We start from the raw sequence: 12,309 nt of genomic DNA, 5'->3' as shown, positions 1-12,309 counted from the left end.
AAATTGAAAGCCAATTGCCTCAATGAAGATTTTCAATTGTAAGATGACTTTTCAATGCTGAAGAACATAATATATGTCCTGGATTTGAAAAGGAAATTATTTATGTTTTTGATAAATGCAAAACAAAATTGAGTAATGACATTATGCGGAAATGCAAAAGATTTTCATAATTGAATGAGCTAGTTCAGTAAATTGTCACTAATGCTATTTCACAAAAAAGTAGAATCGGCAAAAACTTAAACTATTTAAACATGAACTTGTACCAAAAAAGAATTCAACTTGATTGGATGAGCTGGTGACTAATTTCCACACAGAGAAAAATGAGAGTCAATCAACAAAAAATAAGTATAGAAGCAGTTTAGGAAGATGGAAAAATAAGTCTCACTAACAAAAAAAATACACCAACTGCCAACTCAGATGATCCCAATTTTGTTGGCAACATCTAAGGCATCATAGTCTGGGGTCAACCTCACGTACGCCTTCTTGGTACCGTCGGGCCTGAAACGAGTTAGCTTGTAAGATTCGACCGCAGTGAAAATGGTATAAAGTGTGGAATGATTAAAATGTAAAATGTAATTCAATCATGTCATATTTTATCACCATCTTTCAAATCATTAAGACTGGCAGAAACATGATTCAGAAACTACTTGCAGCCACAATTACTTCAAAACAACAAATATTCAAGATATAAGTCCATCAATAGTTGCAAATCAGATCAGGCTGCATGTATCATAGAGAACATAACTTGTTGCGAATAAGATGTAACCATTTACAGCTAGTAACCAAAATAAAAGGGAAATGGTATACCTGATTAGGGTGTTAACCTTCTTGGTCTGGATATCATACATCTGCTTGACAGCAGCCTTGATCTTCTTCTTGTCAGCACGAAGATCAACAATAAACACCAAGGTATTGTTGTCTTCGATCTTCTTCATCGCCGACTCGGTAGTAAGCGGGTACTTCAAGATCTGGTATTGGTCCAGCTTGTTGCGAGGGGGCGCAGAAATCCTTGGGTACTTCGGATTTCTATCCTTCGTCAATGTCTTGGGTCGGTAAAACGTAACTTTGGTGCGGATCTTCTTGGCCTTCTTCTTGAAGGTGCCCGACGACTTTACTGCCTTAGCAGCCTTCACTGCCTGGGCCTTGGCATCACCCTTCTTAGAAGTATCAGCTGCAAAAAATGTAGAATTCAAACGTATGAAAACTTTTCACATAATTCACATCAATCACAAAATATAGTAAATCAGAAATTGCTCAATTTGTAGATTTGAAAAGAATATAAGGACCGGATGATTAAAGCAATTAAAACTACGTTTCAACTTTGAACTAAGTGAGTGACAATAATCAACAGTTTTCAATTTTTTTCACATAAAGAGTATTCGCAACATCTCAACAATATCTTGCAGTTAGTGCAAAAACAACTCTTGTTTAAAAACTTATGAAAACATCTCAAACAACATCTAACAACTAATTTTGCAGGTGGATCAACCTATCAAATACTTCACATCTTAGAAAACAATAGCAACAATTTTGATTTCTCATTTTAAAATACTCCATATACTATTTTGAAAACAATTTCAGTGAGCATCCGAACAAAATCAAATCAGAACTCTACAGTCAGAAGGAAGAAAATCCTAATTATGGTTTACATTCAAATCAACATCATATTGTATATGCAATATGCTTGCAAATCTTTACTCAAATCAGTAGAAAATCATAGCTGTATGCACAAACAAAACCTAAAAAAAATAAAAATCCAAATCGCGCAGATATGCAAACCTTTAGCTGGAGACATTCCGGTATGAAGCAATCTGCTACCTCGCAAAAACTAACCTGAAAATTCAATCAACCTAACAATGTAAGATTCTGCGATTATCAAAAATCAAGCGTTAGAGAAAAAAGGAGCGAGAGAGGGAGAGAGATAACCTGGGAGAGATAGGCCGTATAGGGTTTGGGAATACTATTTATGAAACTAGGGTTTGGCCCCTCCAATATCACTTACTCAGCCCAAATTCATAATGGTATTGTTTTTGGGCCATGTTATGCTTTAAAATTTATTTTCACTTTAGTCATAAATTAAAATGCTCACCTTAGACACAAGCCCAATACTTATTTGCTTCATTTAACTTTTCCAATAAAACAGATTCCGTTGTGCTTTAGTTACGACTTAATTATTTCATACACCAATTTGTGAATAAAACTTAACTGTAATTTATTAATTATGAATGGAAGATTAAAATTTTCAATTGTAAATTAATTAAATACATACTAGGAGTACTATTTACAAATTATTAAATTTTAATAACTAGCCTCCGTCTATTAAAAATAAAAACTGTTTTTATTTTAGTCTATCCTTTAAAAATAAAAACTTTCTATTTTCAAAAGCAAATCCAACAATTTACTATCACTATTTCCACTATATTTAATTTTTTTCTTATTTTACCAGTTCTTCTCTCTTATTTTACCAATAACGCACCGTTACAAAAGTTTCTATATTTCAAAGTTTGAGGTGGTAGTTATATTTGCGGATGCGATGTCAGCACCAAAATTTTCATGTAAGACTTTAAATAACATATTAGTGATCTATTAACCTCGAAAGAAATCAACGAAGTTATAAAATACACCTTTTTTTAACTTCAATACGAGAGTCATATTTGGCGGTGAAATCAACAGACATTCATTAACCACACACTACACATAATTTCAATAGTTTTTTCGACATACTTTTTGCTGCTTAACATTCACATGAAATTAGTGAGTATAAACCAACACCCCTAAATGTATTTGTTAGCAATAGTTTGATTACCATAGAAATAGAATCACGGGAGCACATTGTCTTCATTACTTCACAAAACCGGAGGGTTGTACATCTACCAAGCTCCATATCATGTAGCACGGTTACTGCCAAGTTCAAAGTCGGAGAGGAGAGACAGCAATAGTAAGTAAAATCACAATTTTCTGGCCTACATTTACAGACCACCGTATATTCACATGGAAACAAGATAGAACGATTGAATAGCCAGAAACAACTTACCACAGCCCTCCTCTCCTCCTCTGTTGACAGTCTATGTTGTCGAGTTTTTAAGGTTAGCCAATGCTTCCTTGAGGTTTGCCAGTTCGGCCAAAGCAATTCTTAGGGGATCCCTCAACTTGCTCATCTTAGGCTGGAAAAGAACATGATCAGTCAAAGTCTGTTCAGCTTGGATTACTAAATATAATGAAATATCAGCTCTATCAATATCATGACTCATCTCTAACATATTAATCCTTGTGTCATTTGGATTATGATCTTTATTTTTGAAAAAACAAACAACATTTAAACTAGTGCAATTTCACTTGCAAATTTGTATTTGATAACATAAGGTATTTCATGAAGATACGCGGGTAATACCAATAAAGACTAACATGTAATGAGTTACTGTTGTGGTTTTCATCATATACCAATATCATACAGACTTTTAGGATCACTCAAACATACTGGCAGCTATGCCTAGATATAGATGCCGCTATAAACCGGAGATGCAAAACAAACCTCACAATCTATATAGTCCATGCATTTAGCATTTACACTATGATTTCTTCCTGCAACCATAAAACTTTTGATAATTTCAACCAGATCTGTTCTCAATTAAAAACAGCTAAGATTATAAACGATGCCCTTCTATCTTGTCAAAAGTGAATCAATTCACTAGACCTCAAAACCTAGTTCACATTTGTCAGACTTAGAATATTGAACCACAATGCTAATACAACAAACACTTATTTCCATGTTCATATGCTGACTTTAAGAAATATACAAGAGACTGATCATAGAGTTTCTGGAACATAAAAATTATATGCTCACTTATAGAAATATAAAAGGGATCATTTGTAGCGTTTTTTGACATAAATAATGATAAGTCATGAAATCAATCATCCCATTTTCTTTCTAACAAAAAAAATTAGTTATAGTACCTTCAGAGCTGGGACAACAGCAAAAACTTCATCTACTGATTCAGGGCAAATATTGGTAATCAAGCAAATCTGTATTATAGAAGTATATTAAATTATTTCCATGACAATAAGATTGGAAGACTAAGTCTTGGTTTACGTACCTCACAGTCAGAAACACCATGCTTCTTCAGTGGTCTTATTAGAGTTAACGAAAAACAATTCTTGAAAGGATGGAAAAAAAAGTATCTATGGTTTCTGCCATGTATGACTGAGAAAATTTTTAAAAGTTACTATAGATGAGGATACTCAAATATTTTCTTCACGGTCTCAGGCTTAGCATAGTTCCCACCTCTCTTGGCATATGTCAGTCCCGTATCAAATGAACTATTATAAGAGATAACACTCATCGTCAAATTTCAGGAAGCATAAAACATCCACAACTCAACATAATCAAATAAAAGTAAGAAGAAAGTCTTTATGAAGTTCCAACCTCTGCAACTTAATCAAATAAAAGTAAGAAGAAAAGTCTAGATGATAAAAGTTTCAACCTCTGCAACTTACACTGGTAGTTTTACATCAGGATCTTGAGACAATATAACCATCTGATCTTGGATGCTTTGCAATATTTCCGCAGCTTCACAGTCCATCAAACATGTAGAATTGGGAGGAAGCTCTATACGTAGATAATCATTCAGTTCAAAGAAAGAAAAGAAAAGGAACAACAATCTGGAATCATGCCCAGATGATCCTCGTCAAGGGATCTAACGATGGGGTTCATGCTTAAATCAGTGCTACAATTTAGTGAATACTAGCATAGTCAAGTCTTGCCTTGAATTTTTATATTGCAAGGCAGCCTCGTGAACAAATGCACAAAGTATAATTTATAAATATTCAAGAAATTTAAAAAAGATTTGTATTATACGTATTACTAACCTTGATCAAGTCTTCGCTCCGCCGTGGTTGACCCTTTCCCTGTGGGTTTTTTAGAGCCATTTGCAGATTTGTCACCTTTTCCACCTTCATCCATGTCATGATAAAATGTAAGGTATTAACAAAATAAAAACAATCAAAACTCTAATTCCAAAAGCAACATCTTTCTCAGTTGCAGGGGAAATGTAATTAAAAGGATTCAGAGCTAGACCTTTTGCAGCCGGAGTATCGGCCTTCCCATTAGATTTTGGAGTATCAGTTTCCATAATATCTAGCATTTGGAATAAAAAAAAAGATTAATATAACAAGTAAGTGCACTGCAATATAAGATATGGCATTTATCATTCCACCTGAGTGAGTAAGATTAATAGCATAAAGAGTGATTGCACTGAGTGTTTACAAATTTAACCTTCAGAATCAAACTGAACTTTTTTCCCCTTTTTCTGTTTTCCTGAGCTGTCACCGTTCCCAACTGATTGTGTTGCACAAAAGAACTTGTAAGGACAATAGGAAAGAATAAAAACACGAAGATACAAGTGTATATAATAATGTATACAAAAAAAAGTAAGCAACATATAACTGAAAATTTGTCAATTTAACAGATGAGAAGATAAACAGTGAAGCTAATAAACTAGTTTCATCACACAATTAGTTATGTTACTTATGTATAAGTGCAAAAGTACAAACAAGTTTGTCTTCTATAAGAGGAAAAATATCGAACAAATTGCCACCATAAAATCACAAGTCCAACCAAATAGAGACGAATGTCAAAGTAATCAGGAACTGGCAGTTATTTCATGTTATATAGATATTCTTTGATATATCCTTATAAATTTCTTATTCTTTACAATCAATGTTAGCATATTCAAAAGATTAGAAGATCAACCCAGGCCAACAGATGCAACTATAACTGAAATGCATAGTGTCAAAAACAAAACTTCGCTATGCAGTAAATATAAACAAACCTTCCAAAAAATGTTTTCCAATGCGGCTAGAGAAGTGAGAAAAAAGGCACATCCTATCTGCTATAAATTAAGTCTTCCTACAAACTACAAAGTAATGCCTTCTTTGACGTGTATCGAACTATTCCAGAAAAAAGATTGACAACATATAACAAGCATTTAGCATTAGACAGGGGCAAAATCAGGAGCAAAGAGAAAGACATCACACATACTTGGCCACGCATCAAAACATTGTTTACTGAGTGAAATACTAACATCAGTAGTAGTGCCACTAATTAACACCATTTTTCCAGCAAATTAACGGAACAGTTATTTTTTTTTAAACAAAAACAATATGAAAAGCCTATAGCAGGAAATTGAAATCCACACTCATACAAGAAAGAAACAGAGACACCAGCAACAACGTAAAAGAGAGCGGTGACACACACACACTCACACACACACAGAGAGAGAGACGCAAGCGATACCAGGTGATTTTAGAGAAGACTTGCCCCCTTTTCCACCTTTCTCCGACATTCTGCTATCCTCCAATTGCACAAGCCCTAGAAATACGTAGGCGTTCCAATTATCTTCAGTGTTTGATTCGAGACATTCAAAATTAAGAGGATAACTCTACCAAATGCCGCTCAAAGAGCACCAGAGGGTAAGCAAAAAATTTGCGATTCTTAGTGGAAATTAGAGACAAATAAAGCGAAAGAAACACAATGCATTTCTTGCATGCATAAATTCTCACCGTAAGGCAGGGAGGCGGCGGCGGCGGGAGCTGAAGCTGAAGCCGGTGATAGTCCACCGGAGAAGACTCGAGTTGGGGTGCGATTTCTAACTTTCTGGGAATGTTAATGTTTTAATTAATGTGAATATGCAATTTGTTGAGATTGCAGGGGCCAAACTCCAATTTTTTTATGAGTACTCTTTTCCTGGTGCGGATGTCTCGGCGAAATTCCTAAAAACACCTCATGCCACGTCATAAGGACTTTCCACTGCACTGGCACGTCATACGGACTTCCCATTACACAGTGGCGGAATTTCCCTGCGGAATTCCAAACGGAATTTCAGATTAAAAAAAATCACAAATTCACAAATTAAACAATTTCCGGAAGTAAACAATTTACGTAATTAAAATTTCGATGAAAATAAGGAAAAATTCCATTAAAATAAGAAAAGTACATTTCACCAAATAAAAAAAATACATTTCAATAATTAAAAACTACATCAACGACGACCCCTACGCTGCCACACTTCTTCAATAATATCGTTTTGGAGTCGAACGTGGGCTTATTTTTGGCGCATGTCGGCAAATGCACGGACTCAATCAACGTCGTCATGGGGAATCCCCATGCGTACATTGCTAGTGGTCACGCCGTGGCTTGGACCCGCAACAATTTAGAGAAAGAGAAACTTGTTAAAACAAGTGGTGCGAAATGAAACGAAGTTCAACGAGCGGTATATATAGACATTACAAAAAAACGAAATAAAGCGGAATTCTGCGGGAGTCGACGCAATGGCGGACGTCCCCGCGGAATTCCGCTTAACGCCGCGGACCTGCAACGTACTCAGCCCAATTCCGTATCCGTGGTGGGCACGCCTAATGGCGGACGTCCGTGGGAATTCCGCGCGAAAGTCCGCCATTGCGGATGCTCTTACGGATGACCCGGTAACTATTCTTTGTTTTGATTTATAGTAATCTTAATTTGACAATTGGGCAAAAAATGAGGATAGATAAAATTGGGATGTATTAATATGACAACCCTCTTTATTGTAACATCGTACTATCATTTTAGGTCGTTAGATTTGAAGATCGTGTGATTCTCAAGCTGCCACGTGAAGCTTATTTTAATTAAATTGGAAGATAAAAAGCGTTAAAGGGCAAAATTGATATTCTCTATTTTTAGTTTGTTATCAGATTGCAGTCTTACTCTATGAACATTATGAACATTGCAGAGCTACTCTATAAATATTGCAGTGTTACGTGTCTGCATAATTCGTAATAGTTTTTTACCTTACCAGATTGCAGTCTTACTCCATGAACATTGCAGTGTTAGGTGTCTGTATAATTCGTAATAGTTTTTTACCTTATCAGATTGCAGTCTTATTTTATAAATATTAAGTAGTATTTACAGGTTACATATTACTCTGTTTAGGTTTCAAATTAAGTAATTGACCAAATTACCACTAGATACTAATATCTCCTTCGTTATAAAAGAAAAACGTCATATTAAGTCACGCGTGTTACACGAAAATGTTGTGCAATTTTTTCATCCAATGGTACTTTTTAAAAAAAACTCCATAGCGTTACTTGTTAAAGAAAATATAACCAATTGATTTCTTTCTCAGCCTATGTTTAATCTGATATTGCGAAACATTTCCTTTTAGTATAAGTTAGAAAAGAGCAACCAATTATAATTAAGTCTTGTTTGACATTGAATAAATTGAATGGGGTGAGCTACACCAGATAAAAAGAACATATTCTATCCACAGATCACTAATATACTAGTATCTTCTTCTATGACCATATAAAGCAAGCTCACAAAATACAATACAATACAATACAATACAACCACACTCCCAATCCACAATAAATAGTAGTAGTAACTTGCAAATGCAGATATAGAAGCAGATTCAGCTAGTGTGGCCACCACCATTTGCTTTACCTACATTTACCCAAACAAAGCTAAGATCCCTGCAACATATCTTAGAGAATATATATTGGCACCAAGAATTCAAGAAATGAATTTCATGTGTTCATATAAGAACTTCCTTTACACAATATATTAGCAGAGATACTAATAATTGATATAAACTATCAATATGTACATTACTAAAACAAATCTGGCAGAGAGACACAACCAACCATGAAAATGTGAAACTTACATTCAATCTTGTCATGAACAGGAGCATTTGGGTGGAAAACAGAAAGAGCACGAGCAAACTCTTCAAAGTCTAATATACCATTGTGCTTTGTATCAAACAAGTCGAATACCTGAAAAATAAAAATAAAAATAAAAAACTTATATGAATTAAACTAACAAAAACAACAGTAGTGATCATACAATAATGCTAGCAACAATGCCAAAGACAGAAGAAAATTGCAGTTTGAAAACAAAAGATGCTCAATTTAAAAATATAAGTTGGACTCCGAATAAAAAATGTAAGTAAAATGTACATCAGTCGAGTGCAATCTTCAAGACTCAAGAGAAAAACTTAGGTTGCAAGAGAATTTCAATTAAATATGCAACAGTTTGTAGGATAAACTTAAGCTATTTAAAGTATTCGGCTGATGAAACTAACCCTGTCTGACATGATAAAGGAATTTGCAGTATTTGGCGCATGAAAACTAACCCGGTCAGCAAATAAGGCTCTCCTTTTTATTCGTTTTAAATAATGCAAGCTGGAACTCTTCGTGGAAGTGGCCATATAGTATAGAAGAGGCGAGTAGACCAAGTTAGAATCCAATAGGATAAGTACATGAAAGAAAAACGGTATAGAACTTAAGAACAGCTAGCAGTTATTACCTTGTTTATCAGGCCGTCATCGATAACAGCACAACTGATCTTTTTAAACAATTCATACAAAGCTTCGATTTCGCTAACACTGACTGCATTTGAGTAGTGATGAGACCAAGGGAAAAGGGTTATATTCTTAGGTGATCATACAGACGGAGTAGATAATGCAACTTAAAATTTGACACTAACTAAACCCTTAATAGGCCGATATCTATGTTCAATATTAGCAATGAAATGACAATGATGTTAGGAATTGTGATTTTCCTGGCTCAACCAGCTTAGAATGTGTTATTTGATTAAGGAATGATATCTGAAACGAGATAGGGAAACCCGACATTCAACCAAACATGGAAGTTTCCAATTCTATTTTTTTCTTTTTCTTAGAATTTGAAGGATCTAATGATGTAAGCGAAAGGGTGCTTAAGCTTATTGTTGGATATGGTCCCCAGAAGTTTAGGAGACAAATGGATCATAGTTATGTCCTTGACAATAACTAAATTACATACTAATAAGTGCAGGCTGTCAATTTTCATGCAATGACACTTTTCTTCAACTTCAACTACGTTCAAGTCAATAACTCTATCACGTAGTTGTCACCCTATAGTATGAGATGAAAACAAGACAATCTTCCAACGAGATGACCCCTGATTCAGACTGTCCAACTCATTTTTCATGTAAATTTTTCTCCAAATCTTCTGTAAGTTTTGATGTTGCCAATTCCAATACATCAGAAATTAAATTCAATGCACACTCTATAATTTACTCAACTATGCGTTTCATATGTGATTTTGTCCACGCATCAACTATGCAATCATTTTCAATTTTCATTACATGTTAAATCCGTCCATGCACTTTGCAGATAAATCCAGTAAAAACACAGAAGAGGGCAACCATGATTAATTACATAAACCCAAAAAAAAAAATCTACAGCATGTCACACTAGTTTCGCCGGCATTTGCATGTATTCTATCTCTACACGAAAAGAATATGAAACAAATACAGAAAGATGGTGTTGATTTGCACTTGAAGACAGACACACGGTCTCCCTCGCTCGAGCTTCAGGACTTTCCAAGCCCCTTGGTTGCTTGTATATCTCAGAGTCACAACAATTTACAATGGCAGAAAGCAAATGTTTCAGCCCGTCCATGCACTGCACCATCTCCATCTTCTCCAAAAATCATAACACCCATACCTGTATACCGACTAAGTGAATATATTACACTGAGTATATGGGAAAGTCAACTAAATACTAGCAATATACAACATAAAATCATGAGATGCCCAAGAAAGGAGGGCACCCGAAACAGAGAGTCCGTTGAGAATTTCTTGTAAGAAGAACAGATCAACAAAGCAATACAGTATTCATCATTTTAATCCTGGAATTGACTGATTCCTATCCCAACGAGCCATCGGCATTTGAATGTCAAATTGTATCGATATGTTGAATTTAGTTGAACATGGCAACCTTCATACGGAGTATTTGTTCAAAGTTCTTCCATGTACTTAAAGGAAAGATACGCTTGGATGGTAAATATCCATCGATTGAAAAAAAACAAAATTAATCAAATAATTCAATAATAAATGAGCGTCCTAGCGCAAAGCTAACAAAAAGTTGAACAAGTCTAGCATTGATCAAGTCAAAGAATGAACTTATTAGCTCTAATGTAACTGTGCAATGACTGCTCAGGAAATCATTAGTTGTTGTCCTAATTTTTTGTTTCTTTTACCATTTCAAAATAGGACAATCTTGCAATCACTAAACTACTGGATTTTCAGTTGTCCTTGAGAAGGATGCACTCTTCTCAAATCCTCTTTGTGTTAGTACATGTGCCTTCTATTCAGACATATGAACATACTCTGAAGCTTTTCTGTGCATCTCTGCATAAAGTTAAGATCATATGGTTGCAATTTAAAATATAGTTTTCTTTAGGCCACATCACAATACGCAATAAAGATACAAATTACACAAAACAACATATTGATACTCGACATCTGGTCTACTCGTTTATTTTCAATGCTAGTATACTAGAAAATAGACAACAAAATTAGCATCACAATTTTATGATTATTCGGGACAAACCTCGGGCTAAATGACAAATGGAAGAGCCATAAGAGACTTTGCAAAAGAAACCAGAAACTAAACTACATGCACCAGAGAATTGGGATAAAGCCAATGGGTATTGCCATTGTGTTGCATTGTTCACAGATTTGGACAATCATAGAGAACGTATACCATCTTAACTAACCACATTCAACAGCGGAACTTGTATTCTGGCAGAAACACAATTTACTAAATATTGTGAAGCAAGGGGTACGGTAATAACGTCTAGGCTTACGTACACAAGCAGGAAAGAGAAGCTACTGATCGACAAAATTCAGCTCAGGAGAATCATTAGTTTCAATCACAGCATGCAATGTGGAAAAAAAATTTAATTCAGCAATTCCAAGTTTTAACCATGACTCCATCAGACAGTAAAATATGTACGGTGGAGAATGCAGAAAGAACCAAAACTAGACAAAACTAGATATTGCCCAGTGTCCTAAAAAATCCCACACATGTCACGTCCGCATTTTCTAAGGATAGAAAACACGGTTGATCGCGACTAGGGGAGGATTAAAGAAGCGGGGAAGAAAGGGGAAAACGACACAACTCGACCATAGCTCGAAACAAATGGGAATAGCTCGAATAAAATCAGAGTATCTCAACAATACAAGAACTCAAAAGAAGGACAACTACTTAGCGGAAGCATTTGAGAGAAGGAATATGCCACGTGTGAAGACATGACACATTCTAAACACTTAATTTCTTCAACGGTCTTGCTCAACACCCACCGCACCCGTCACGCTCAACCTGCAATTTTTAAAAGAAAACATATGCAGGGCTGAGTACTATGATGCACTCAGTGGACTCATGCCGAAATCATTTTATAAAAAGTATTTATCATGCCACCATTGAGTGACCTTGGGGTTTTAACTTTAGA

The 12,309-nt window shown here is 35.1% G+C and overlaps 2 protein-coding genes and 1 pseudogene across 4 annotated transcripts; all 3 read right to left on the bottom strand.

Moving 5' to 3' along the window:
* Positions 1–257: 257 nt before the first annotated feature.
* LOC121774943 (60S ribosomal protein L23a) lies at positions 258–1,971 on the bottom strand. Of its 2 annotated transcripts, XM_042171861.1 has the most exons (4): positions 1,927–1,971; positions 1,780–1,833; positions 808–1,171; positions 258–498 (listed from the first exon to the last, which is right to left on the bottom strand). In XM_042171861.1, the coding sequence occupies exons 2-4, from the start codon at positions 1,793–1,795 to the stop codon at positions 414–416; spliced, it is 465 nt and encodes a 154-aa protein (XP_042027795.1). In that variant the 5' UTR covers positions 1,796–1,833; positions 1,927–1,971; the 3' UTR covers positions 258–413. The 2 variants fall into 2 exon arrangements, with proteins under 2 accessions (XP_042027795.1, XP_042027794.1); XM_042171860.1 differs by lacking the exon at positions 1,927–1,971 and having other exon boundaries at positions 1,780–1,918.
* A 640-nt stretch (positions 1,972–2,611) lies between these two features.
* LOC121774942 (DNA-directed RNA polymerases IV and V subunit 4-like) lies at positions 2,612–6,684 on the bottom strand. 2 transcript variants are annotated; one of them, XM_042171858.1, is made up of 11 exons: positions 6,559–6,684; positions 6,293–6,367; positions 5,273–5,335; positions 5,075–5,134; positions 4,867–4,950; positions 4,495–4,606; positions 4,240–4,317; positions 4,095–4,128; positions 3,955–4,023; positions 3,035–3,164; positions 2,612–2,901 (listed from the first exon to the last, which is right to left on the bottom strand). In XM_042171858.1, exons 2-10 carry the CDS (start codon positions 6,339–6,341, stop codon positions 3,066–3,068), a joined length of 648 nt encoding a protein of 215 aa, XP_042027792.1. In that variant the 5' UTR covers positions 6,342–6,367; positions 6,559–6,684; the 3' UTR covers positions 2,612–2,901; positions 3,035–3,065. The 2 variants fall into 2 exon arrangements, with proteins under 2 accessions (XP_042027792.1, XP_042027793.1); XM_042171859.1 differs by lacking the exon at positions 5,273–5,335.
* Positions 6,685–8,356: 1,672 nt separating this feature from the next.
* LOC121774093 lies at positions 8,357–12,014 on the bottom strand (annotated as a pseudogene).
* Between the last annotated feature and the right edge of the window lie 295 nt (positions 12,015–12,309).

Source organism: Salvia splendens, chromosome 17, assembly GCF_004379255.2.
Source record: "Salvia splendens isolate huo1 chromosome 17, SspV2, whole genome shotgun sequence".
NCBI lineage: Eukaryota > Viridiplantae > Streptophyta > Magnoliopsida > Lamiales > Lamiaceae > Salvia > Salvia splendens.
This window is presented reverse-complemented; position numbering and strand designations above follow the sequence as displayed.